The sequence below is a fragment of the Chanodichthys erythropterus genome, chromosome 15, assembly GCF_024489055.1.
Source record: "Chanodichthys erythropterus isolate Z2021 chromosome 15, ASM2448905v1, whole genome shotgun sequence".
NCBI classification, from domain to species: domain Eukaryota; kingdom Metazoa; phylum Chordata; class Actinopteri; order Cypriniformes; family Xenocyprididae; genus Chanodichthys; species Chanodichthys erythropterus.
The window spans coordinates 36,389,770-36,417,325 of record NC_090235.1 but is presented as its reverse complement, the minus strand read 5'-3'; the positions used below and the strand labels follow the sequence as shown (position 1 = coordinate 36,417,325).

Genomic DNA, 27,556 nt, shown 5'->3' with positions numbered 1-27,556 from the left:
GGTAACGAAGTATTTGTACTTCGTTACTTGACACCTCTGGTTAAATGTATACATGGTAAATAAACCTAGCTACTGTATCTGAATAACAAGTTTATTTAATTTGTATCTCTATAGTATTTGTCATATTATTTGTAATTTGTTCGTACATTTCTATATCTATCTATCTATCTATCTATCTATCTATATATATATATATATATATATATATATATATATATATATATATATATATATATATATATATATATACATTCAAAAGTTTGGGGTCAGTAAGATTTTTTAATGTTTTAAAAGAAGTATCTTCTGCTCACCAAGCCTGCATTTATTTGATTAAAAATACAAACAAAAACAGTAATATTGTGAAATATTATTCCAATTTAAAACAGCTGTTTTCTATGTCAATATACAATAAAGTGTAATTTATTCCTGTGATCAAAGCTGAATTTTCAGCATCATTACTCCAGTCTTCAGTGTCACATGATCCTTCAGAAATCAATCTAGTATGATGATTTGATGCTCAAGAAACATTTATGATTATTATCAATGTTAAAAACAGTTATTTACATTTTTATTTCATGATGCTATGATGAATAGACAGTTCAAAAGAACAGCATTTGTCTGAAATCTAAATCTTTTGTAACATTAAACACTACTGTTCAAAAGTTTGGGGTCAGTAAGAATTTTATTTTTATTATTGGGGGATAGAAATAAAATTAATCAATACTTTTATTCATCAAGGATTAGTTAAACTGATCAAAAGTTACAGTAGAAAAAAAAAAAAAAAAAAAATATATATATATATATATATATGTGTGTGTGTGTGTGTGTGTGTGTGTGTGTGTATGTGTATAGTAAATTTCTCATAGTCATATTGCCCACCCCTTGCTCACCCGTCCCATATTCCACTGTGAGAAATCTGGTCACCCTAGTCAGAACGTGCTTCTGTACAGGTGTATAATCTCCATCTGTCTACTCTGATTTGAGCAGCAGCTCTGAGAATAAGGTAAGTCTTTGATTATTTCTCTTAAAAAAGCTTATTTGGCTAATAATTTATAAATAAATGATTGCATGTTATGAATAATGCAAATGAATTGCTAAATAAACAATTATATTGAGCTATATTTAGCGTGCAAAAAGTATCCTATTTCTGAATGTGCTTTTTTCAGCTGTTGCAGATCTAATTTGTCATATTTATTACCCCCCTGAGACTTGTTATAGATAGGATAAAAATCACCAAATACAATGGTTTCTTTTTAATAACAAAGTTCAGAATAATAATAATAATAAAAAAACAAAACAAAAAGTCTTCACCACAGGATTTTGGCCATGCACTCTACTGCAATGTCATATAGCAAGTTCAAACTGCAAAGCATAGGGTACATCTTTTTGTTGGTGGTAGCTGTTTGTGTTTTTTTCACCTTTCCATTTGCAAAGTGAGAAATGCATAAACCTGCAAAGTGTGGTGCGGTATGCAAAAATATTGGTATAACTGTCTCTCTTAAATGTCTTTCTTAAATGTAAGTATTGTTTGTTGTATGTTTATTTTTTAATGGACCTTGAGTCTGGAAATAAATTTGAATGAATGAATATAGGTTGCAGATGCAATGCTTAATATTACTAAAAGTGGGTGACCTTTATTCTAGTAAACTTCTGATTCCTTTAAACTACAATCAAATTTTCAGCCTGTCTTTTGCTCCAGCAGATTTAATATTTTGGCACAGCCTTTTATCCACCTTACCATATTTTGTATCATCTCTTCAAAACATCTCCACTGCCATCTTGTTACTGGCCTTCAAGGTGTATTTGACGGTCTGAATTGCACTGAATGTGGGGATGCTCATGTTGGTGCTCTTGGGGTTAATTATATCACCCATGCTATTAAATGATGACTCTACCAAAGGGCCATGAAATATGGACAGAGCACATTTCACAACCATGCATAATGCCGGGTACTTGGAAGATTCAAAGACATGGGCCCACCAATCCACCATGTCATCCCCTTCTCTGAAAGTGGCCAAGCAGGGATCCATATTGTACCTTACAATTTCAAGGTGTACATTCACTCCCTGTTGCTGTGAGGTGTTGCAGCATGGTGGTCAGCTTCCTCAGGTGGATCCCAGCCTGTGAGTGGCCTCTTAGAGCGGGGTCCAGGGCAGACAGTGATCACAAGACTGGGCTCTCTAAAGGCAACTTTTGCTGCAGGTAAAGCCCAGTGGTGATATGCCTTTGATACCTGAACGAGGAAAGTCTGGAGCAGTCTTGGCCCTGATTGCGTCTGCCTCTCTTCCAACACAGATCTCTGTTGGAGGTAGCAACTTATCTTTGATCACCATTTTTGCCATTGCTTTTGGAGAGGTATCCGTGAGGTGATCAGCTTTAATAAAGCAAGCCATGAAAAGCTAGAACATCTCAAGCTGCTTGTCATGAAGCTTGTGCACCAATGTTTTGCTCTCCTGTGAATATTTCAACAAGCTTATGAAGTTAGGTCAACTTAATAATTAATGAATGAAGTGCAGCTAATAGTCACAGATTATGTTTGACAAAATGTTGCATACCAACCTGGAAAACCATGACATACTTCTTCAGGATAGCGAGTACACCCAGGTACACTGTTAACTGCAGCTCAGTTGTAGTACCCTCAAACTACACCTTAGTGTTCACCCTCTTCTTTATATCCTTCCCTTGCTGTGTCATGGCTGGAAGTAGAGTTAATAGGGTAAAATTATTTGTCTTCATTAGTACCCGTCATCACTATTTTTAGCCAGCAAATAAAATTAGTCTTTGGCCACCAAATGAAAACCACATTCAAAACATGTAGAGGTTAAAAGTGAAATAATTTGTCTCATAATAAAACTTTAAAGCAGGATGTTTAATTATATTAATTGATAATGTTAACAAGATATTGACCAATTCCTATAGTTTCTCTATAATTTTTTAAAAATGTTTTTTTATGTTTACTGTCAAACATAAACCAATACACCCAAGCTACCAAGATCCATAGCATTACTCTACTGGTTATTAAATTCAAATTGGAAGTGCTTTTGAAATGTTTTGTAGCTATACTGTGCTCAAAGCTCAGTACTAAGGAGAACATACTACCTTTCTTGTTAAGGTCTTTATGCAGAGACATGATCCTCTATTTTGACATCTCACTCACGTTATGTTGTCTGAAGAGCTTCTCCAAAAGGTCTCTGTAGATTTTATTGTCCTCTGCAGTAGGGCTGCATGATTTGGAGAAAAAATTGCGATTTTTCTGGTTAAAAATGCGATTTGCGATTTAAAATGTGATTTTGATCAAACAAATGGAAAAAAAATATATATATATAACAATACCAGGCTTGTTTTGCTTGTTTGTAGGACTGCACGATTTGGCCCGAAATTTTGTGCTAATATTATTTTGACTAATTATTTATTATTATTATCATTATTGCTAAATAAAAATATTAAACAAAATAAGAAATATTACTGTTGTAACAACTGTCATTATTAAAGTATTTAGCATTAGTATTTAATTATAAATATAACTAATAATTAAAAAATAATATTTAAAACTCGTATGACAATATGTGGGGTTAGCCTACCTGTTAACATGCAAGCAGTCTATATATCATTAGAAAGGTCTAAGGATTTATTAACAAATATTATATTATTATGATAAAAATCTGTCTCAATAATTTCTTTATTTTTGTCAGGAGGTTTGCAAAATAAAAAATGGAGTCCATGTATAATATGAACTACTACATGCCTTTTATGCATCCACTGTGGGGGAAAAAACCCTGTAAACTTATGTATGCTGGAGAAAAACATTGATTATATGTTTCCCTCAAAGTTCTTTGGAGAGAGGAATTTTTTTCCTATTTTTGCCCTGAATAGGATTGAGTGAGCTTTACTTGCCGCTAAACATGTCTGTTTCATACTGGCGCCAGATACTCCAAATACACTAAATATACGCAATATAACAAACGCTGTTGCAGGAAATCCCCAATGGGCATGCAAAGAATATACACTAACAAGAAGCCACACTTAATAGAATGTTCCCTTGCAACACCGGCGCCCAGCAGCAGCCCTGCGTTTCCGCCATTTTGTGGTGAAAGCGAGTCGGCAGTCCACTAGTTTCTATGGCAAGATCAGCTGCTTTGTTAAATCAAAATGTACATTAAAGCTGAAATCCAACCTGAATGATGACAACACAGAATAAAATACTATCACTAGAGATCATCAAATCCTTTTAACAGTTTATTTTACAGACTTTATGTTTAAGTTTAGTTTACTATTAATAAATGTGTAAAGTTGCATAAAATGGAAATAATCAATAAAGAAGGCTAACTCAAATTTTTGAATGGCTGGATTCCACAACTGGTAAAATAAAACATATATAAGACAATTCAACATTTATTGTAGGAGCCATACAATTTAGTGGTGACTTAATAAAAAAAAAAATGTTCTATTGCGCTTCTGATTTGGCAGTGAAATTTTGGGTGCGTAAGATGTGAAGGATTCTATGGTCCAGTTGTATGGTCCCCATAATGGCGGCCGCGCTACCAGAACGCAATCTAGAGGCTGTTACCCAAAAAGTATCAAAGTGTCACCTCTTGGGTTCTATACTCTTTGCTGTGACTGAATAAAAAGAAGGTAGAAATGCTTTGATTGATTAAACATGAATAAAATAAACAGACAACTATAACAATACATGGTTAATATGTTTTCTTCAAGCCTTCTCGGTATTTCCGTGATAATAAAGTATATTTATAATCCAAATGCTAATCAAAATTCTATTTCAAACACTTAACTGAAGTGAACATTGAATTATAGAATTAATTTAATTAAGTACTACTGAGATACAATTCACACAAAATTATTCCAAAATATCATTTTATTTTTTATTTAAAACATTGCATATATATCACAAAATAAACAGTCTGCCAATGCTGGAAAGGATGTGTAAAAAATGAAATTTTTTACACATTAATGGGAGAGTTTAGGGACAACATTTTTTGTGTTAATTTTAACTCATTAAGCTGTTATTGTTTGTAACAAAATAAATGTGTCAAAAAGGTTACCACAAAGATGTGTAAACGTGTTAACACATTATGTGTTGTCCTTCACTACATGCATTATGTTAAAAAAACATAAAATGATGTAAAGTCAATGGTTGTTTAGCTTATTGTCAAAAAAATATTATAGTTAAATATCAAAAATTACATTCATGAAACTGCAAAATATAAATACATTTTTAAGCAGTCAAAAATGAAATGTCCAACACAGGACAAAACAGTTCTTTTCTCAATCTCATTAGGTAACATGACACATAACCCCACTTTCAAAATCATTTCACTATTTCCAAAATTTGATTAATGGACACTGGTGGCCAAAAGTATTTAAGTGTCTTAATGTTTTTGAAAGAAGACTGTTCAAGAAACATTTCTTCTTATTATGAATGTTCTCCTCTAAATTGAAAAAAAAAGACAACACACTGTTTTTGTCCACCTTTGGAAATAAATGAGCTTCTCCAAAGATTGGTTACAGTTCAGAACTTGACTGACAACATCAGAATGTTTCCTGGTCTGTCCACGAAAACAAATGTACTCAGTCCTTCAAAGGAGATCCAGGCTCTAACACTATATAAAAACATGAGTGAGAGAGAGAGAGAATTCCATATTAGTGTCAAATTATTTTTAACCTCCATTTTTAAATCTTTTTTTTTACTATAACTTAAAGGGTTAGTTCACCCAAAAATGAAAATTCTGTCATTTATTACTTACCCTCATGCCATTCCACACGTGTAAGACCTTCGTTCATCTTTGGAACGCAAATTAAGATATTTTTGTTGAATAGCATAAGGAGCAATGACATTTCCTCTCTCAAGATCCATTAATGTACTAAAAACATATTTAAATCAGTTCATGTGAGTACAGTGGTTCAATAATATTATAAAGCGACAAGAATATTTTTGGTGCACCAAAAAAACAAAATAACTTATATAGTGATAGCCGATTTCAAAACACTGCTTCATGAAGCTTCGGAGCGTTATGAATCTTTTGTGCCGAATCAGCGGTTCGAAGCGCCAAAGTCACGTGATTTCAGCAGTTTGAAATCAGCCATCACTATATAAGTCGCACCAAAAATATTCTTGTTGTTTTATAATATTAATATTGAGCTAATGTACTCACATGAACTGATTTAAATATGTTTTTAATACATTAATGGATCTTGAGAGAGGAAATGTCATTGCTGGCTATGCAGGCCTCACTGAGCCATCAGATTTCAACTAAAATATCTTAATTTGTGTTCTGAAGATGAATGAAGGTCTTACGGGTGTGGAACGACATGAGGATGAGTAATTAATGACATTATTTTCATTTTTGGGTGAACTAACCCTTTAAGAATATTTGTATATATATATATTTAAGTAACATCTTTTTGTCAGTAGCATATTAAAAAATTTCAGCTGAACTGTAAATTAAATTATGCCAGATTAAATTAATACTTACATATCCTAAATTCTGTCCAAAAATGCTGAGAGAGAAAGATTGTAATCGACGATTTTGCCAATTTCAGCCTATCTGGAGGGAAGGGGGAGCTGTGTGAGATAAATACACAGTAAGACGCATGCAAGAAATCATTATGTGATGATTTTTCTCCTCCCTACAGTAGTTAACCCACCTGTGCGCTGATATTAGGACCTTCCTGGTCAGTTGGGACTGCAATGGTAGAGTCTTCGGCCTAATAAAAGATCAAAATAATTCAAAAGTATAAACTAAAGTTGTTTAGAATGCTAGATTTGGTATGAATGATTTAATGAGAGTTTTAATGCAGTGCTTACCGGGATAAATGTAATCTGGTGAGACTGAACATAGAAAATGGTCCATCTTCTGATTGGTTCATTTGCTATGTAATAAATAAAATGTTTGAAATGATGCAAAGTCACTTATTTGATAAAAAAAGTTAGCAAATTTATAATGCTACTATAGTCCGCACCAGTGAATCCACTGCTTGCTTCACATATTGCTACAAATGAAACGTTAACGCAGTTTACCGTGGTACAGATTTTTTTTTTTACCTTATTTGCTGGTCTCTCTCTCTCTCTCTCTCTCTCTCTCTCTCTCTCTCTCTCGGGGACAAGTCTTCACGGGGTGCATCAGTACACCGGCTGCAGACTGTGGCGCTGCCGCGCTGGTTCCGTCTCTACCCCGGACGCGAACGACGCGATTCAACAAAAGACAGAACCCATTACAATCACTGTTGTTTGTACTGAATGCTCCGGCGCGACACGACAAATCCCAGACAGTATAACGTTACTGATGCCCCGTTATATGGACGGTACTCCGAGTCCGAGTCCAAGCGCTCGCGCTATTTCTGACACAAGGGGCAAACAGGTTTGCATTTTGTAAAGGTCTGGTAGCTTCAATGTGTCCAATAAAGACAGCCACGGGCTATTATCGTTGTAGACACGCGGTGTAAGCCAAATAATGTCAAACCAAATGTACAAAAAGAGGAAAATAAAAAAAATGGAGCCAGAGGATCCGTTACAGCAAATACAGTAGTATACTGCAAATTTTAAAAAATACAGTAAATCTCTGTATTTAGTGTATAACTTCACAGAAAATTCCCATGATGCAAAGGGAATCACAGTTATTTACTGTAAAGAGAATTAGCAGTATAATACTGGGTGATATATGGTAAATAACTAGAAATTACAGAAATGTCTAACAGTGATGATTGAGCTGTAAATCCAATTACAAATGGATTATTTGGGTGCATGTAAATGTACAGTTTGGGGATGGCCCCTTCCTGTTCCAGCATGACTGCGAACCAGTGCACAAAGCAAGGTCCATAAAGACATGGATGAGCAAGTTTGGTGTGTAGTAACTTGTCTGTCCTGCACAAAGTCCTGACCTCAACCCGATAGAACACCTTTGGGATAAATTAGAGCGGAGTCCGTGAGCCAGGCCTTCTCGTCAACATCACTGCCTGACCTCACAAATGTGCTTCTAGAAGAATGGTCAATAATTCCCATAAACACACTCCTAAACCTTGTGGAAAGCCTTCCCAGAAGAGTTGAGGCTGTTATAGCTGCAAAGGGTGGGCCAACTCCATATTAAACCCTACAGATTAAGAATGGCATGTCATTAAAGTTCATGTGCACATAAAGGCAGGCGTCCCAAAACTTTTGGCAATATGTTTCTCTCAAAAAAGAAAGAAACAGGCTCAAACTGGTTAAAAACAGCAGAGCACTCAGAGGTGATAGATGCATCAGATGTGGTAGGTGAGATGTGTGATCTAACAGTAGCAATCTTGTCAACAAAGAAATGTAAAAAGTTTTCACACTTCAACTATCACTCACTTGCTGGCCTCCTTTCTTGAGAACTCAACAGGAAATCAGTCACACCCCCAAGACACTTACACATCCCTATTGTTAGCTGTTTGAGATCAGGAACAAAAGCATTCAAAGCATACGATTGTTTAATAAGCAAAATCAATTTCATATTAATCTTCTGCTGATGGCAAAGGAGACAGATCATCTCTCTGGCTTTAGGGTCGATCCTCTGTTGTCCAAGCGAATTCCGTCTTCCAGTCCTCGTCATGTCATGCAATGTCAATTCTAAGTTATTTTTGTTTGTTTTGGGATTTGTCCATGTGGTTCATCAGGATATTTATCAGGATATAGGCTACAACAGATTTAATGAGAGAACTTTCAAATCATTAAAATTCAACTTTACCAATGTTTGTTTTTGATTATCTGAAATCCAGTTGAAATATATAATTCATGATGTTAAACAAGTTGTTTTATTTTGTTGTAATATATTTCTTGCAAGCATGTTTGACAGCATCCCGGGATATGAGGGAATTGCGGTCGGCGGAGGTGGTAAGAAGCACAAAACAATATTAATTGCTTTCATTTTCTAGTATGTATGTTGTTATATTAGGTCATATATAATTTTTACTGCAACCATTAATAGGCCTCCTGTCATATAACTTTTTTAAGATAATGTCCTGTATCTTAAAAAGGAAGTTATATGATATGATAGGAGCATACACTAACATTCAAAAAATTGGGGGTTGGTTTTATGTTTTTGAAATTAATCTCCTGCTAATCGAGGCTACATTTATTTGATAAGAAATACAGTATAAACAGTAATATTGTGAAATATTATTAAAATTTCAAATATTATTTTCAAATGTAATTTATTCATTTGATGACAAAGCTGAATTTTCAACATCATTACTCCATTCTTCAGTGTCACATGATCCTTTAGAAATCTTTCTAACAGCTGATTTTCTGCTAGGTTCTGTTAGGTTTTGAAGAACAACATTTATTTGAAATAGAAATGTATTTTTTACATTAATATTACTTTTAAAAAAATCTTACTGAACCCTAAGGTGAAACAGTCAGAAATGGAAAAAAGAGCATTTGCTAAACAGATGATTTTCATGGTTGCAGTAGTAGCTTCTAGTTCCCTTTCGATACTTCACTCGTACTGCGTATGGGGAAAGGTCTCCCTTTTTCCCCGCTGCTGAAGCCTTTTTCAATAACGCAGTGTAACTGCACCGTCATTGGTTCACTCATAGACAAGTTGTTGAACCAATGGCGGCGCGGCATAGCTGCGCGGCCTATGGCGACAAAGCGCGCGAATATTCCCGCCGAAATGGGCGGGGTATAGGGCTATATAAGCAGGCGTTTCGCCTTAGGATTTCAGTGTTTTCTCCTTCAGCGACGACATCTACTTCTCTTCGCTGATCTCCGCCTGAAGCCGAAGAAGCTCGCCGCCTTCTGCTCTCGCCGCCGTCTGAAGAGGCTCCCGCAGCGGACTCGCCTGGACTCGCCGGTGGAAGAAAGCGCCGGCGCCCTCGCGGACTGCAGCTTCTAGCGCCGTCGCCGAGCCGCCGCCTCCCGCTTCCCGCTTCCGGCCGCTTCCTGTGCGTCCCCTGCCGCCATCCGGCGCGCCGCCTGAGAGCTTCATCCGCGGCTTAAACGCCGCTCTAAAAGAGCGATTTCCAGCGGTTTTCACCGCTCTAAGAGCTTCCGCGGCCCTCGCCGCTCTAAAAGAGCCACCCAATTGCCGTTTTCACGGCAGCGGCGTCTCACGATGCCCCGCCACTCATGTGGTACTTGCAGGGCCCCCCTGCACGACGACGATGGACACAGCGAGTGTGTCGCTTGCCTGGGCAAGCCCCACGCAGACGGCGCGCTCGCTGGAGACTCATGCCCGCACTGCGAGTGTATGAGTCTCGCTTCCCTGCGCTCGCGGGTCGCCTTCTTCACTGAAGGCGATCTCGCCGCTCGCGCCCTCCCGTCTCCTTCCTCCCGCGAGCCGGCGAGGAAAAGACAGCGGGGTAGAGCGACTCAGCGCCAGGAGTTGAGCGAGCTCACGCCGGCCCAGCCCCCGCGTGCCTCGCCCTCTCCTCCCAGGGAACTCTCTCCCGTTCTGTTCTCTCGCCCTGAGCAGCGTCCCTCCGCAGAAGCGAGTGACCTCGTCTCATTCGGGGGAACAGACGACGAACAAGACGACTCCATGTCTCTTGCGGCTTCCGAAGCGGAAGGATGGGCTGGCGAGCCGGAAGACCCCGCTCCACCGCCTCCCTTGGAACCCATCGAGCATGGCCAGGGCATGGATGCCGAGCTCTTCCGCATCCTGTCTAGAGCCGTTGAAGAACTGGACCTCGAGTGGGCCCCTCCAGAGGAGCCGTCTCGCAGCCGCCTGGACGAATGGTTTCTGCCAGGCCGCCGCCAAGCACCTCGCCAGCGTTCAGCGCCCTTCTTTCCTGAGGTCCACGAAGAGCTGACGAAGTCGTGGCGCGCTCCTTACTCTGCCCGCCTCCACACTACGCACCGCTCCGCCCTCACCGCCGTCGACAGCGCCGAGGAGAAGGGATACGAGCGCTTGCCACCCCTAGATGAAGCGGTGGCTGCTCACCTCTGTCCTCCCGCGGCTGTGGGTTGGAAGACGAAGAGGGCCCTTCCTTCCAAGCCCTGTCGGACCACCTCTACTCTGGCTGGACGGGCTTACACCTCGGCGGGCCAAGCTGCCTCTGCGCTCCACACCATGGCCATATTTCAAGCATTCCAGGCCAAACTCCTCCGCTCTCTGGATGAGTCTGGAATCGACGCGCCAGCCTTCAAAGATCTCCGCAGCGCCACGGATCTTGCCCTGCGAGCTACGAAGGCTACGGCCCAGGCCATCGGTCGTTCCATGGCCAGCCTGGTCGTGTTGGAGCGCCACCTGTGGCTCAACCTAACGGAGATCAAAGACCTAGACAAGACGGCCTTCTTAGACGCCCCGGTCTCGCCTTCTGGTCTCTTCGGGCCTGCAGTGGATGGCTTCACTGAGCGCTTTACTGCCGCGCAGAAATCGTCTCAGGCTATGAGGCATTTCTTGCCTAAGCGCTCCAGCTCCGCTTCTGCGTCTAGCCGCCCCAGGACTGCGCCGGCTCAGCAGAACAAACCAGCCCCACCTGCAACACAGGCAGCGCCGCCCCAGGAGCATCGCCAGCGCTCGCGCCCTGCGAAGCGCCCTCCCTTCCCGAGGCGCCAGGGACCCCGGCCCAGGATTGTGCTGGACCCGGTGCCTCCGAAGTCGTCCTGATTCGTCGGACAGGAAGAGGATGGGGGACCGTCCCGTTACGACCGGACCACCCCAAAAGCTCCCACGAGTAATTTCCCCTCCGCCTCGTTTATTTCCGGGCGTGGGAAACATACTCCAAGTGACAGCTGGGCCCACACCTGTTGCGCCCACTCCAAACGCCGTTTTCACGGCGGACAAATTTTTACCTCATCACAAAAAGAGCAAATTTCCTCTTCCACCCCTCGCGGTGTACGACCCTCTCAACGGCGGTCTGTCACCCAACATTATTCAACCCCTAGCCACTCGGGCCGAGGCCTGGCAGGCCATCCCCGATGTGTCAGAATGGGTCATGGGGATCGTAAACCAGGGCTACTCGCTCCAGTTTGCACGACGGCCCCCCCGCTTCGCCGGGGTGCTTCAAACATCGGTCAATCCGGACGACGCTCATGTCCTCCGGGCCGAAGTCATGTCGTTGCTGGAAAAAGGAGCTGTGGAAATGGTTCCTCCGTCAGAGAGCGAGACAGGCTTTTACAGCCGCTACTTTCTGGTCCCCAAAAAGGATGGCGGTCTCAGACCCATCCTAGACCTCAGGCTTTTGAATCACTCCCTCATGAGACGGAAGTTCAAAATGCTGACGCTGAAGCAGATCCTCGCGCACATTTGCCCCGAGGACTGGTTCTGCTCGCTGGACCTGAAGGATGCGTATTTTCACATCCAGATAGCCCCCCGTCACAGACGATTCTTGAGATTCGCATACGAAGGGGTGGCATACCAATATACGGTCCTGCCCTTCGGGCTGTCTCTGGCTCCCCGCACTTTCACCAAGTGCATGGACGCGGCGCTTTCCCCTCTGAGACAGATGGGAATCCGGGTTCTGAATTATCTCGACGACTGGCTCATCTTAGCCCGTTCGCGAGACGAGCTGGAACGCCACAGATCCGTGCTCCTCAGCCATCTACAATGCCTGGGTCTCAGGGTCAACTTAGCCAAGAGCTCGCTATGCCCCACTCAACGAATTTCGTTTCTGGGAGCAGTTTTCGACTCGGTCCGTATGACGGCAGTAGTCTCGCCAGAGCGCGCCCTGGCAATTCAGCAGCTCACGGCATCTGTCACGAACAAAGCCTATCTCCCTCTGAAGTTTTTCCAGAGGCTGCTAGGGCTGATGGCTTCCGCCTCCCCGGTGCTGCAGCTAGGCCTTCTTCGGATGCGGCCTCTTCAGTACTGGTTGAAGTTCCGGGTTCCTCCCAGCGCATGGCGGCACGGCCGCCTATGTCTCAAGGTCAATCGGGCCTGTCTTCTAGCCCTGAAACCTTGGATGGATCCAGTATGGTTCCAACGCGGAGTCCCTTTACAGGCGGTCTCACGGAGGACGGTGCTCTCAACAGACGCCTCCAACTTGGGCTGGGGCGCTGTGTGCGAGGGCAGACCGGCCTTCGGCTCGTGGAGCCACGAGGAAAGCCATCTACACATCAACTGTCTAGAGATGCTAGCAGTGATGAAAGCCCTTCAGTTCTTTCAGGCTTACTTGACGGGACGTCATGTTCTAGTTCGGTCAGACAGTATGACGGTGGTGTCATACCTGAACCACCAAGGCGGTCTTTCGTCCAGCCGCTTATGCGCTCTGGCGAAACGTCTGCTGGAATGGGCTCTTCCGAGGCTTCAGTCGCTCAGAGCGACTCATGTTCCTGGCAGGAACAATCTGGGTGCGGACATGTTGTCACGGAGCAACATCCCCTCCGACGAGTGGATGCTCCACCCCCAAGTGGTCCTCACGATCTGGGAGTTCTTCGGGAAGGCAGAGGTAGACCTCTTCGCCTCAGAAGACAACTCTCATTGCCCAACATTTTTCTCGAAGGAAGTAGATGCTCTGGCCCACACATGGCCCAGCACGCTCCTTTATGCTTTCCCTCCGATCGCACTGATCCCCCAGGTCATCAGGCGTATCAGAGAAGACCAGCACAGAGTCCTTCTGGTGGCCCCGCTCTGGAGGAACCAGGTTTGGTCCTCAGAGCTATTCAGGCTCTCTCTAAGAGCCCCGTGGCCGATTCCCCTGAGACGGGACCTCCTCTCTCAGGCAAACAGAACAATCTGGCACCCACAGCCGCAGCTCTGGGCTCTGCACCTCTGGTCCCTCGATGGGAGCCGACTAGCCTCCCCGAGGACGTCCTAAATACCATTTCTCAGGCTAGAGCCCCATCTACGAGGCGCCTCTACGACCAGAAGTGGTCAGTCTTTGTTGATTGGTGTTCAACACGCAACATAGACCCTGTGGAGAGTGACGTATCTTCCATACTGTCTTTCCTCCAAGAACGCTTGGAAATGGGGCGCTCCCCTTCCACGCTTAAGGTTTACGTAGCAGCCATTGCAGCGTTCCACGCTCCTATTGCTGGCCAATCGGTGGGACGAAACGGGCTCGTGATCCGTTTTTGAGAGGTGCTAGGCGTTTGAATCCTCCTCGCCCTCTCACTATTCCCTCCTGGGACCTCTCGTTGGTCCTCAGGGCCTTGAAAGGAGCCCCATTTGAACCAATGGGTTCAGCCGACCTCAGGCCCCTAACACTAAAAACCGCTCTGCTACTAGCACTAGCATCGGTAAAGCGTGTTGGCGATTTGCAGGCCCTCTCTGTGAACCCTGCATGCCTCGAATTCGGGCCTGGTGACTCTAAGGTCGTTCTGAAACCTAGGCATGGCTACGTCCCTAAAGTGCTCTCAACTCCGTTTAGAGCTCAGGTCATCTCGCTCTCTGCTCTTCCTCCCTCGGCGGACGAACCAGAGCTGCAGCTACTCTGCCCAGTTAGGGCATTGAGGACCTACATAGACCGATCACAGTCTTTCAGACTGTCGGATCAGCTCTTTGTTTGTTTTGGCGGCCGCACCAAAGGGTCTCCGGTCTCGAAACAACGCATTTCCCGTTGGATAGTGGATGCTATTAACCTGTGCTACTCCTCACTGGGCACTAATTGCCCCATAGGAGTCAGGGCCCACTCCACTAGAGGAATGGCTTCCTCGTGGGCTTGGTCCAACGGAGTTTCCATCCAAGACATCTGTGAGGCGGCCGGCTGGTCTTCGCCGTCCACCTTTGTCAGGTTCTATCACCTCGATGTCCCGACCTTACAAGCTCGGGTCCTGTCGGTGTGATTAGCGGCTTCCAACAGGTCCCGCTTCACGCCACCATAGGAAGTATCTTCCTTCAGTGTAACCATGGGTTCGGTTAGGCTTTGCCTCCGCTTGTCCTTTTTGCCCCCCTCTGGGTGGCCAAATGCAAGCTATATCGTTCCCAGCCGTGGCACGGCGTGGTTGAATTCGTTCCCCATACGCAGTACGAGTGAAGTATCGAAAGGGAACGTACTCGGTTACTAACGTAACCTCGGTTCCCTGAGATACGGAACGAGTACTGCGTCACTTGCCGTGCCACGAGGCTGCGGCTCAGGGTCGTCGCTTCAGTCGATTGACACTGAAATCCTATGGCGAAACGCCTGCTTATATAGCCCTATACCCCGCCCATTTCGGCGGGAATATTCGCGCGCTTTGTCGCCATAGGCCGCGCAGCTATGCCGCGCCGCCATTGGTTCAACAACTTGTCTATGAGTGAACCAATGACGGTGCAGTTACACTGCGTTATTGAAAAAGGCTTCAGCAGCGGGGAAAAAGGGAGACCTTTCCCCATACGCAGTACTCGTTCCGTATCTCAGGGAACCGAGGTTACGTTAGTAACCGAGTACGATTTCAGGCATAAAATAACAGAATTTGGATGCTGAATATGTTGCTAAACACTGGTCTCTTGTGAATGTCTCTGAAGTGTTCTCTTGTAACAGGTGCATATCTTCCACCTCCAATGTCCTCTGTGCCGATGCCTGTGCCGGAACAAGCCACCAGCCATCCAGAATGGCAGTACGTTTGGCAGTTTCAATGCAGCTTCACATTAATAAACAAGACAATATAATAAGTGGCCATTCACATAGAATGCATTTTTACATTTCACTCTGACCTGCATTTCATGTTTTTAAAATCAAAAACGTGTTCTGTGTGAACCGGCCCTAATGTTGTAAAATTCATCAATTATGAAGCAAATTTATTTCAGCTATAAGCAGCTCTTCAGAAGACAGTGCTGTCATTATCCAGCTGAATTCAGTTACAATTGTGTGCTCATCTGAAAGTGCCAGTGCAGCTAAATCGATTATAGTACTGAATATGAATTAAAGTATATAGATTAATGCATGTAATTCAACACACATGTCTGTTAATAATTTCTTTTTAGCAACAACATTCCTTCCATCTCAGAGGGAAGAGCGCGTGCAGCTTTTGCAGATTACGTCTCCAGCAAGTGCTGCTATAGTTCTGCCCCTGTCAGAGATGGCGTTATAACCAACATGGAGTCCTTTAACACCTACAGGGTGACCTACAATAAATAATTTCTATTTTGAGCTTAGTGATACCATCATTCTGTGTATCAGTAGACATGCATAAATCTGATATTGTTTTGGCTTTATAGAGCTGAATGTGGTTAGCAATATTCATATGAGGTCTGTCTTTTTGTTCTGCTTCTGTTCTCAGTATCGTTTGGAGACATTCACAGAGTACAGATCTACTGAATGTTGTCAGGAGCCTTACTCAGGTAATGAAAGTCAATCGAGTCTATCATTGGTAATGCTTGATTATTTAGACAAGCATCACCATCACTATTGCTAATACTTGAGATTAGAGATTTAAACAGACCTCTATGTATTAAACTATGCTGTGCTTTTTGTGATATACAGATATGATTGATATCTCAAATTGTGCAGCTTATTGAGGAAATCAGTGCTATTAAAAATGAAAAAAAAAATATAATAATAATAATAAAATAAATTAAAAAAAAAAACATGCAAAAGAAAAATCCCTTGGACTTACATAGGAGGGATTGTATAGGGACAGAATATCATAACCTATGTTTCAATTAACCTACTTTTCTGTGAAATTTGGTTAAAACAATGCTGGATGGTATCGCCAAGATGCGCAGAGCCGCAGACATGCACATAAACTAAGATAGAAACACTTTACTGAATAAACCCCTTGATGCACAATAAAAAAAAAAACTCATGTGACTTTGCCTCAACAAAGGATGTGGTTGGATGACTGAACCAACCAGGGAACTAATCTTATTGCACATCATCTCAAATATTGGTTTGATCATTCTGAAATGTCTGAGCCAAAGTTTGTCATCAAAATGACTTGGTATAATTTCCTCCAAGAACAGTTTCTCACGACTACAAAACCTGATTTCACCAATATGTTCAACATTCCAATCAGGTTTGCAGTTTACAGTTTATGTGAAGTTATGCTTACAACCAGAGTTTGGTGTTTCTACATCAGTGTTATTCACCTATCATTTCCCTCTGATTTTAGGGAGAAGTTATGGGTAGGGTTAGGTTTAGGGGTAGGGATATGGTTATGATTAAATTTTCGGAGCGGAATGTTGTTCCAGGATCAACAAAATATGTCAACCCGAGGAAATCCCGTCTAACTCAGGAAAAACAGGATGTGCCATGATTGTGTTCCCAAACACCAGGCATCTGCCTTTGAATGCAAGATAACATGACAGCATTTATTGCGTTTCGTCTGTCAGTCCATTTTTACCACAGACATTTTGCACCAATTTCCAAGGAGACTCTAGTAGGGCTGCTCTCAACTAAAGTTCATTTTAAATGATTAGTCGACTAATCATACATTCATTAATAAACCATATAAGTAATAAAAAAAGAGCCTTTAATACCTACATAGCCTAATCAGTGCTCAAGCGCACACATAAAGCTTGCCACAGCGCACCGACATAAATAATGATTATGAATGCGTCGGGGAAAGCAGCACGGAGACTGCTTCAACATTTTAATAATTAATTTATAAAGTAGTGTTTTCTATTTTTTTTGGCTGCAATGAAGTTGACGATACTGACTCATCTCCGCAGTAGTGGACGCGCATATATGCATGTTTCATACTGAGTACATAACCTGAGAATATTTGTTTTCCATTTGAGTGGTTTCATTTAAAAGTAGACATTTCACTTTCTATAGATTTTTCATGTCTGTGAGGCAAGTTTACATGGAGTTTTGGTTCTTTTTTTTTGCTGCGCTCAAGTTCACAGAGAGAGACGGCAGAAAGTGCACCCTGTTTGCTTTCATTATTTTACAAAAGCACAATGTTTTATTGTTATTGTGAGTGAGTGCACACACAAATAAAAGTAAAACCTTCACAGATGCAAAAGATGTATTACTCTTATCTGTATGACCAAAAATTATGGAGTATTTTAAGTGCAAGTGATCGCACCGGCACCTCCATGTTAGCTGTCATGCAGTAAGTGAGCTACTATTCAGCTTTCACACTTTTTCACACATAGACAGCTGTTAACGATCTGTCTGTCACAAACTGTGATTTCGCCACTTCCTGTGGATTTTTTTTTCCCTGCGACTAAGCAACTAATAAAAATTTTGGACAACTAAGCCTCTTCTTGTCGACTAACAGTTAGTTGACTATTAGGGGGCAGCCCTGGATTCTAGAGACTATGGAGACTCTGGGATTGGCTTTTTTGACTTGGGCCAGTAAGCAACCACCCATAACATCCTAGTAATGAGCTAAAACCACTTATCACCCTATAGCAACAGGTTTTGTGCAGTTCAAATTTGTTGAAATTATTAGTTCCACATCTAAGCCTTGTTCCCTGGCTAAATCATCATCTAAACTCTTTCGCAGGGCAGCACGTCGATGCCGGGATTCAGCGTGCTCCTGGACCGTGGGAGATTGCAGCTCAACCTCCGTCCTACTTTACTGCGCACAAGGAGACCATTAGAGTGCCTTACACTTCCTCAATCAAGGTTTGATCACTCAAGATCCACAAGAAGGGCCAATACAAACAACAAAGTGTGCATCAACTACTGTATCAGAACATTTCTGTATGACGCCTGTTTCACACATAATCCGTCTGCAGTGCATGTGCGGTCCGTATGCAGTGCGTATGTGTTGCTGAAGCAGGAAGCGGCCATTGTGCTTTCACACAGCACACGTTTGCAGTGCGTAAAGTTATATTCATTACGCTTATATATTGACAGTTGCTGGAGTAGTTTAGTACACGTAAACATGACACAAAGATTTGAAAACTTACTGTCGACACCAACAGTCAACGAAACTGCTTCCCAAGCCTTTTCCTTCGCATTCAAATATTTATACAATACATTCTGCGGGTCACACAGAATTTTATGTTTTTCCACCTCAACGATGAGACGAGTGTCATCCATGTCACCTTGTTTTTGAATAGGTTGGTTTAGGTCCGCCTGTCACGTACTTGGGTAAAGTTGGTTTTATATTCGCACATTCGGACTTCTGATAAATTCAGACTTTCCAATAAATGTGCAATAAATTAAATGTTTGCGAATTTTAAGCAGCGACATGATATTGACAACCAACGATTGTCAACTTACAACATTTTTTCACAGTCGATCAAAATAGTCAAGTATTGTTTTAATGGCATATTTACTTGTGAATGTCCACTGAATGTCCAATGTAGTGTGATTAACAAGGCTACTGAATACGGATGTCCGAATGTGTGAATATAAAACCAACTTTACCCAAGTCACGTCATTGCCTGCTGGGATGCGAGTTTCCCTCCAACGATGGGGAAAAACATATCTGATCGCATTATGCAAGTAAACACTGTTCATTTTTTTAAAAATAAAATTATTGTTTTGAAATGATACAACTGAACTGTGTATCCAACAATCCATGTTCAATTGAAATGTTTCCTTTTGGCATGAATATAGCTTGTTGCTGGCATGGCGTTAAATCAAAAAAAAAAAAAAAAAATCCTTTATGTAATGTACTAAATATACAAAGTAGTTTAAATGTGCATAATTTCTTTTTTTTTTTTACAATTTCAGGTCAATCCATGTTCATTTTGCCCACACACAATCTGCTGTGCTGCACTTGCAGTACAGCAAAAATAGACTCGGTACGTAAACGATCGCTGCACTGCTGCAGACGCACCGCTCCTGGAACGCAATGACGGACCGCAACCGCGTGCAGTGTGAACGCTCTAATACGTTAACATGGGTGCGTAAAAAAATACGCAACGCATACGCACTGCAGACGGATAATGTGTGAAACAGGCGTGAAACATCACCATTTATGGAGCTTTGGCAGCACTTAATTTTAAAGTACCCCTATTATGCTATTTTAAAGGTTCCTCATTTTGTTTCATCTGAAGATGAAAAAACGCTTAAATTTTCTTATAATATACAATGCAGCATCACCTCTTCACTCGCAGTGTCTGAAACCGATTCGATCAAGGTTTCGGTCTCTCTAAACGCCTCCTTTATGAGAGTCTACTCTGCTCTGATTGGTCAGATGGCCCAGTCTGTTGTGATTGGTCTATCACTTGCAGCACGTGTCAGAAACAAAAAGTCATATCTGAATTTCAGCTGCAGAGAATTCCTCAGCACTTGTATACACAGTGATACGAACAGTAATGATGGCATTGGTTTTATCCAATTCCTTCAGAAGTGCATGCAAAGTGGATTTGCTTTCGCAGTGCAGAAAACTGCTTCTTCTCGACATGTCGACATCACAAATCAAACTGTTCCAGGCCTCAGCTACAACTCATAGACTGTAAAAAAATATGTACGTAGTGTCCGTGACGTCACCCGTAGATTTCTGAAGAGCATTTTGAAGTGAAAAAGCAGCCGTTGCCATTTTGGCAGCGCGTCATCGTGCGTCATGGATAACTGAAAATGGGCAAAGAGGCGGGATGTGGTTGGAACTGAAGCGCCTGGTTGCTGAAACCACGCCCGCCTAGCACGACATGATAAGTTATATCATTAGAAAGTTCTAAAGGTTTATGGTCAATATATGGTGTCTTTTTTTACGATAGAGATTGTAATTTGTGTCGGGTGTGCAAATGACAACATGGAAAATCAGAACGGGACTCCATATGTTTAATGAAATAGCGATCGTGAGATGAATCCAATCTGTCGACCTTGGGTAAAATGTCTATGAGCGTCCATTGAAAAAACAAACAACACTTTTTTTCCAAAAAGAGTTAAAACCATGAATATTGATATATTGTCCACTGTTTGCATCACATTTCTTCTGAATGATCTGCTCTCCATCATCGTTCTTCAAGAAATTATGCAATCTGAGCAGCATTTATGTTGTAAAACTCTCAGAAACAAATGAGCCCACGTATAATTTTTCAAAATAGTGCAGCAATTTTAGTTATAATATCCACAGCAGTGCTGCTGTGTCTTAAGAGGCATATTCTCCAGTCACTGACATTGTAGTAAATCTGGCGGACAAAACTTTTAGCCAATGCCAAGACGATCCAACAACGTGTGTTCTGTTTATCTTCCGCATATGTGCACATCTACACAGATGTAATATTACATCGGTCTCAACCATAGGCACAGCAAGCCATATTATTTGATAATTGTATGAAATAATCCCAAAAAAGCACAAACCCAGCAGAGATGCCAAGTTGAGCGGCTGGAATTAGCTGAGGTGACGGCTCACAGACAGCAGCGCAATCCACCTGTCACTCAAGTGGCCACGCCCTTAATTATGCAGAACTTTAAGGCTTAATATAATTTAAATGGATGAGTTCTAAAAAATAATTCACCCTCCTCAGAGTTGTCATGAAGGGCAAAATTAGCTGTATAGACCAAAACCATACTTTGTACCATGCTGTAAATATGTTTTTTTTTTTCTTCTGTAAAGTTGGACATTTTAACATGGGACTCATTGAGATTCTGCTCTTTTGGAGCCTGTCCCTAGCGGCCAGTCGATGAATAGCAGTTTAAGTCACTTCCGTATTGGCTTCAAGAGAAACTGGGGAGGTTGCTGCTTGCTACATCTACAGTGTTTGAGGGTCAAAGATGTTGTTCACGGGCAGCCAATGAAGGCATATAGGCTGGCATTATGGCATTATGTGTTACAGTCCTATGCAGGTTGGTGCAGGAAGTAAGACTGGAATTACTGATGACTCGTTTCAAGCAGTTCAGAATCAGTTCTTTTGTTTGAGACAATAACTTTATCATGACCTTTAATCTTTGAAACTTTGCAGACCCTTTACATTCACAAACAGCTATATTACACACTACATGAAAGGTAATATACAAAAAATCACAATAGGGGAACATTAAAGGATTAGTTCACATTCAAATTAAAATTTCCTGATAATTTACTTACCCCCATGTCATCCAAGATGTCCATGTCCTTCTCTCTTCAGTCGAAAAGAAATTAAGGTTTCTGATGAAAACATTTCAGGATTTTTCTCCATATAGTGGACTTCGATGGCCTCCAATTGGTTGAAGGTCAAAATTAAAGTTTCATTGCAGCTTCAAAAATTTCTACACGATCCCAGACGAGGAATAAGGGTCTTATCTAGAGAAACCATTGATCATTTTCCCAAAAAAATTTAAAATTATATACGTTTTAACCATAAATAGTCATCTTGAACTAGCTCTCTTCTTCTTCCTCTCTATTAGAATTCCAGCAGTGTAGTCACTGCTAAGTGTATTACTGCCCTCCACAGGTCAAAGTTTGAACTAATTGTTATATACTTGTACTAGCATATTGTATATGACAATTTAGTTCAAACTTTGACCTGTGGAGGGCAGTAATACACTTAGCAGTGACTACACTGGTGGAATTCTAATAGAGAAGAAGAAGAAGAAGAAGAAGAGAGCTAGTTCAAGATGAGCATTTATGGTTAAAATGTATCAAATTTTATTTATGTATTTATTTTTAGAAAATGAGTGATGGTTTCTTTAGATAAGACCCTTATTTCTTGTCTGGGATCGTGTAGAATGCTTTGATGCTGCACTGAAACTGTAATTTTGACCTTCAACTGTTTGGAGGCCATTGAAATCCACTATGTGGAGAAAAATCCTGGAATGTTTTCATCAAAAACCTTAATTTCTTTTCGACTGAAGACAGAAAGACATGAACATCTTGGATGACATGGGGGTGAGTAAATTATCAGGAAATTTTAATTTGAAAGTGTGCTAATCCTTTAAGAAGATGTAATTTACATAGTCAAGTTACTGGAAAGTAATTTGTTTCTTGTTGTATCCTAGAAATGTAACCCGTGCAGTGGATTGGGAAGAAACCCCTGTTCTTCTTGCACTGGAACTGGAAGCGTAAGTGAAGTCTTGACTGGCAAAATCCAGGCTGCCTGCATACCTTTTTATTATTCAGTGAATTTTTTTTTTTTGAGTACATGGTTATAGGAGGTCATATTATGGCACATAAAACTAGAGGCTCTTTTATTTGTGTCTTTATGCAGAAAGTGTGCTCTGGGTGTAACGGATCTGGTCAATGTCCTGATAACGAGTCCTGCAATAAATGTGACAAGAGTGGACGTGAAAAGTAAGTCTGCCATTCTCCATGTACTGTAGTAACTCTTTGTATGTTTCTAGCTTTTTATAAAATGACAGATACTTAAACCACTTTCTTTCGTTTGTGTTTGACAAACATTAAAAGTAACAAGGCCTGAGCTGCCCAAAATGAATAAAATGCAGAGTAATGAATGACCAAAAGCTAGCTTCTCCAGGAAAATAATGTGCATGCATTAGTATATTGATTATGCAGAATGCATGCAAACAGAAATATTCCAATAGCTGTAGAGCATGTAAAGGGCTGAAAACATTCTATAACATAAAATGAAGTATATGTGATGTCATGAGAAAATAAGAGAGAATTGTGAGAACACATCATATCAATTTGTCTTTTTTTATTTAAAAAATATGAATACTCAATAATTCAATAATGAATTATTGATCTCTGCTTATGGCCTCGGCCACTGATCTGGTAACTCCTATTACTGTCCTGCAGAGACCTGTACGTGGTTTGTCTGTCTCATTTCAGATGTAGTTCATGTAGCGGCAGCGGCTTCCACAAGTGTGACACATGTGATGGAAAGGGACAGATACTCAATTTCATCAATCTCATAGTCAAATGGTATTATATTATATTCACTGATAATACTAACTCTGTACACTCTGTCAAAATGAACTTTTTCATTCAGAAAGTTTTTTTTCCCATTTTTAGGAGCACTGAGAGGGATGATTTCATTGCGCAAGATTCGAGTGGTCTGAGACCGGAAAAGCTGGGGAAGGTTTCAGGGAAGGAGCTCTTCAGCAATGCCCAGATTATGGTAGGAACATATTTGCAGACAGTTAAAGATAAAATAAATAATAATAAAGAGGCTGAAGTTGATAAAAGTGGCTATATTGTAGGTCTATCCAGTGCTGGGTTTCCCTGATGTTTCTGTTGCACAAGCATCTGAGCGTTTAATAAGGGACCATCAGGTGAAATATACCAAGAACTCCCGCATATTACAGCAGGTATCTGTTGTGTTTTATTCATTTTTAATGTTCTGTTTAATAAATAATTTGTACATTTTCCATATAGAAAAAATAATAATGCTAAATTTTGCTATGTAATTATTAGTCTATAGACTTTTGACAGTAGAAATTTGGTCATGTAAACTGGTGTGCATGTCAACATGATACCACAATACTGATGAACCTAAATCTGTTTCTGTAATTCAATATTTCCTCGTTCCAGAGACAGACAATCGAGCTCATTACCATAACAAGGGTGAACTACACTTGGAAAGAGAAGCCCTATATTTACTATGTGTATGGAAATGAGTTGAAAGTGAACGCTGATGACTATCCTGCCACCTGCTGCTGTTCTGTGATGTGACATCCAGCATTCATCATCTCAAACCTGACACAAAAAGAAAACCCATACAAAATGTCTATTATAGACAAGGGCCTAGTTTCACAGATGGGGTTTAGATTATTAGGCCTTAGTTTAATTAGCACATTTGAGTTGCTTTAATAAACATGTCTTAGAAAAAACATTACTGGTGTGCATATTGAGACAAAACAATGGCATTTACATATATTTTAAGATTATGTCAGAGCAAATTGCTTTGCAGTTAAAACAGTTCAAACATGCATTTTAGTCTGGGACTAGATTTAAATCGTCTGTAAAACCAGGGGCGAAAGATCATAACTGTTGATGGTTATCTTGCAGATATTTGTAACATTTTAATATCCCATCTTACTATTCATAAGACATTTTAATGCTAGTTTACTATAATTTTTGAGGAACAGTTCTGCAGTATTGCCTGCAGCAAATTGTATGTAGGCCTAATGAAAAAATGTTTTGATTGTTTTGTTTTGATTAAGTAATAGGCTAATAACTCAAAAAAAAACCAAAAAAAAAAAAAAAAAACCGGGTGACTTACAGAATTAAAGTCCGTTGAAAGTATGCTTTTTATATATATTTTTTTTCTTAGCAAAAGCAGATAACTCAACATTTCCGTTAAACAAACCCCAAATAATTGCTTTGTAATTGCATTTAAAACACACTCAAACACACGTACAAACGTGCACACACAGGCATGCGCGTACACACACAAACAAACAAACGCAAAAGGACAACCAAGGGTTTAGCATGTAAGACGTGTATGGTGTACAAGGATTTGCAGGAGTCGAAATTGTTATAAATTCTCGATCACATTAAAGGTGCGTCCCAATTCGCGTACTATGCTTTATAACGTTTTTAATACGTGTGAGTAGTGCGTTCACACTGAAAATTCCAAAAAGAAAAAAGTACACTTTAAATACCCGGATGATGCACTAAATTTACGGAAAAAACGAGTGTGGAATGTTGGACACTTCGTGCACTCAACTGTCGCAGCTTTACGTAGTGGAGGGGAAGGGAGGATCGGACTCCGTTGTTAAATGACAAAATAACCTTATACAATTCACGCACTACATGGATTAGTGTATAGTGCGTCATTTGAGACGCAGCTATTCTGCTTTGACGAAACTTACCTCAGCTACCGCGTCTTTTTGAAGTGACTAGCCCTGCGTTCCATTCGGAAGGGCTCATCACTATGCCCTAATCCCTTCAGAGGGTTTACCCTCCGGAGTGAGAGCTTCGAAGGGATGAAGGGTGTAGGGGTAAAAAAAAAAAAACTGTTCTTTTGGAACGCACTTCAGCGTCATCTTAACGAGACAATCAAGGATGATAAATTGTGCAAGCTGCACCTTTTGTTTAACGTTATTATTTATTTATTTATTTATTCATTTTAGGTTTACCGCATGTAGGCTATATTGTATATGTATTTGAAACATTTGAATGGACTGATAAATGAGCTGTAAAGTTTTTTTTTTTTTTGAAGTACAATGTCATTTTGACCATAATAATGTACCAAGTCTAACTCGTATAAATAGCCTATTACAGTAGTACAGAAAAATATTATACATACCTTTATAGTTAAAATCGATCTCCTAACCTCCTGTACCCATTCTGTGACGTCAAACAACTTCCCTCTGCAAAGGATCATGGGGGCCCGAAGTGTCCATCAGTTGTTCCCTTCGAAATCTTTAATTCCGAAGGGCCCTTTGAAGTGGCCAGTTTTGAGCACTTTGGTTTGGAACGACCCTTCAATATGGCGGCCATGATTATTTTCACTCCGATATATCCCGTTTGGAACGCACCGTGGAAGCCTTGTCACATGACCTGAATACTGCACGCTGATTCGCTAAAACGGACTTATCAACAACAAGGGCACTTGTTGGTTTCTGCCATAGGTTTCTGCCGCTGTAAACGTGAACTCGCGATGCCTTGACAGTGGATAAAACATCTACTAGTGTATTACTAATAATATAATTTTTCGTTTTAAAGCTTTTTGCAATGAGCTGTACCTATCTGTCTCTCTCTCTCTCTCTCTCTCTCTCTCAAAAAAAGTCAGAATATGTATTATCCTACTTTTAACATTATTTTTCTTTATCACAACTCAAATTCTCATATTCATCACGTTGTTAATCTTTTTATGACACTTGTCAAATTTTGTATTCATTTTTTGGGGGGTAAGATCCGCCATCATTTTTTTGATGGGCATAAAACAACAACAACAAAAGAAATAATTGAAAAGTCAGATTGCTTTCAATGTTTAACCTTGTATATTTATTTACAAATATTTTTCTCTTTTGCCATTTCAGAAATTAATTAGTATGTTATTTTTAAAATAATAAAGCACTGATAAATATCAATAATAACAATAAACAAATCAGTCAACCCAAAGATAAACCATTTACATTGTTTTACTCTGACAAATACAATAATTTTCTATTCAGATATATTATTTTATTGATAATTAATTACTAATTAAGGCTGTGCCATCTAGCCAGCCTAATTATGAAGCTAAACTACCCTGGTATTGAAACTTATCTGTACATGGAATATAGAATATGATTAATTTGTAATTAGGTAAGATGTTCACCAACTTGCAGGCTGGGACACCAGCTAAAACCAGCTGACCACCAACTTGTCCAGGCTGGAAGACCAGTTTGACTACATAATCCGGGAGACAAACTAAAACCAGAACCCCAGCTAACCCAGGCTGCATGGGAGACCAGCTTGACCAGCTAAGCCAGGCTGGGAGACCAGATGAACACCATTGTCCAGGCTGGAAGACCAGCTTGACTAGATAAGCCAGGTTGGGAGACCTGCTGCTAACACAGGCTGGGAGATCAGCTTGACCAGCTACTTCCAGCTTAAACCAGCTAAGACCAGCCAACCAGCTTAGTCTGGTTTTAGCTGGATTTTTCAGCATAAATCATAGTGTATTTTATACACGATTTATTTTACGTTGTCTGCTTTTTTTTTTTTTTTTTTTCTAAAGAATAAAATAAATAAATAAATAAATCTTGAAAAACAACCTAGCGCTAATCGTATGAATTACAGGGGAACTGCCAGCTCCTTGTGATGAAATATTGTCAAATGCTATCGGTCTTTGTCAGACACGTGATTTTGTTGTGTGTGACGTCACCGCGGCGCCATATTTGTGGTATCCCTGCTGACTGTGAGAATGAAAGAGATTACACGAGTTGAGATAACAAGCATATAACTCGCAAATATGAAAAAGCACAAGAACAAAGTTAAAAT

General features: G+C 40.9%; 1 protein-coding gene and 1 long non-coding RNA gene across 3 annotated transcripts; one reads left to right on the top strand and one right to left on the bottom strand.

Moving 5' to 3' along the window:
- Nucleotides 1-928: 928 nt before the first annotated feature.
- Nucleotides 929-27,321, top strand: LOC137002183 (protein SSUH2 homolog). Of its 2 annotated transcripts, XM_067361689.1 has the most exons (12): nucleotides 929-1,003; nucleotides 8,817-8,866; nucleotides 15,379-15,454; nucleotides 15,822-15,957; nucleotides 16,118-16,178; nucleotides 18,290-18,411; nucleotides 22,663-22,725; nucleotides 22,872-22,954; nucleotides 23,453-23,545; nucleotides 23,636-23,741; nucleotides 23,824-23,931; nucleotides 24,155-27,321. In XM_067361689.1, exons 2-12 carry the CDS (start codon nucleotides 8,818-8,820, stop codon nucleotides 24,293-24,295), a joined length of 1,038 nt encoding a protein of 345 aa, XP_067217790.1. In that variant the 5' UTR covers nucleotides 929-1,003; nucleotide 8,817; the 3' UTR covers nucleotides 24,296-27,321. The 2 variants fall into 2 exon arrangements, with proteins under 2 accessions (XP_067217790.1, XP_067217789.1); XM_067361688.1 differs by lacking the exon at nucleotides 929-1,003 and having other exon boundaries at nucleotides 7,113-8,866.
- LOC137002189 (uncharacterized) lies at nucleotides 6,376-6,908 on the bottom strand. The gene is made up of 3 exons (XR_010891784.1): nucleotides 6,824-6,908; nucleotides 6,664-6,723; nucleotides 6,376-6,580 (listed from the first exon to the last, which is right to left on the bottom strand). It is a non-coding gene; the product is annotated as an uncharacterized lncRNA (long non-coding RNA).
- Nucleotides 27,322-27,556: the final 235 nt, after the last annotated feature.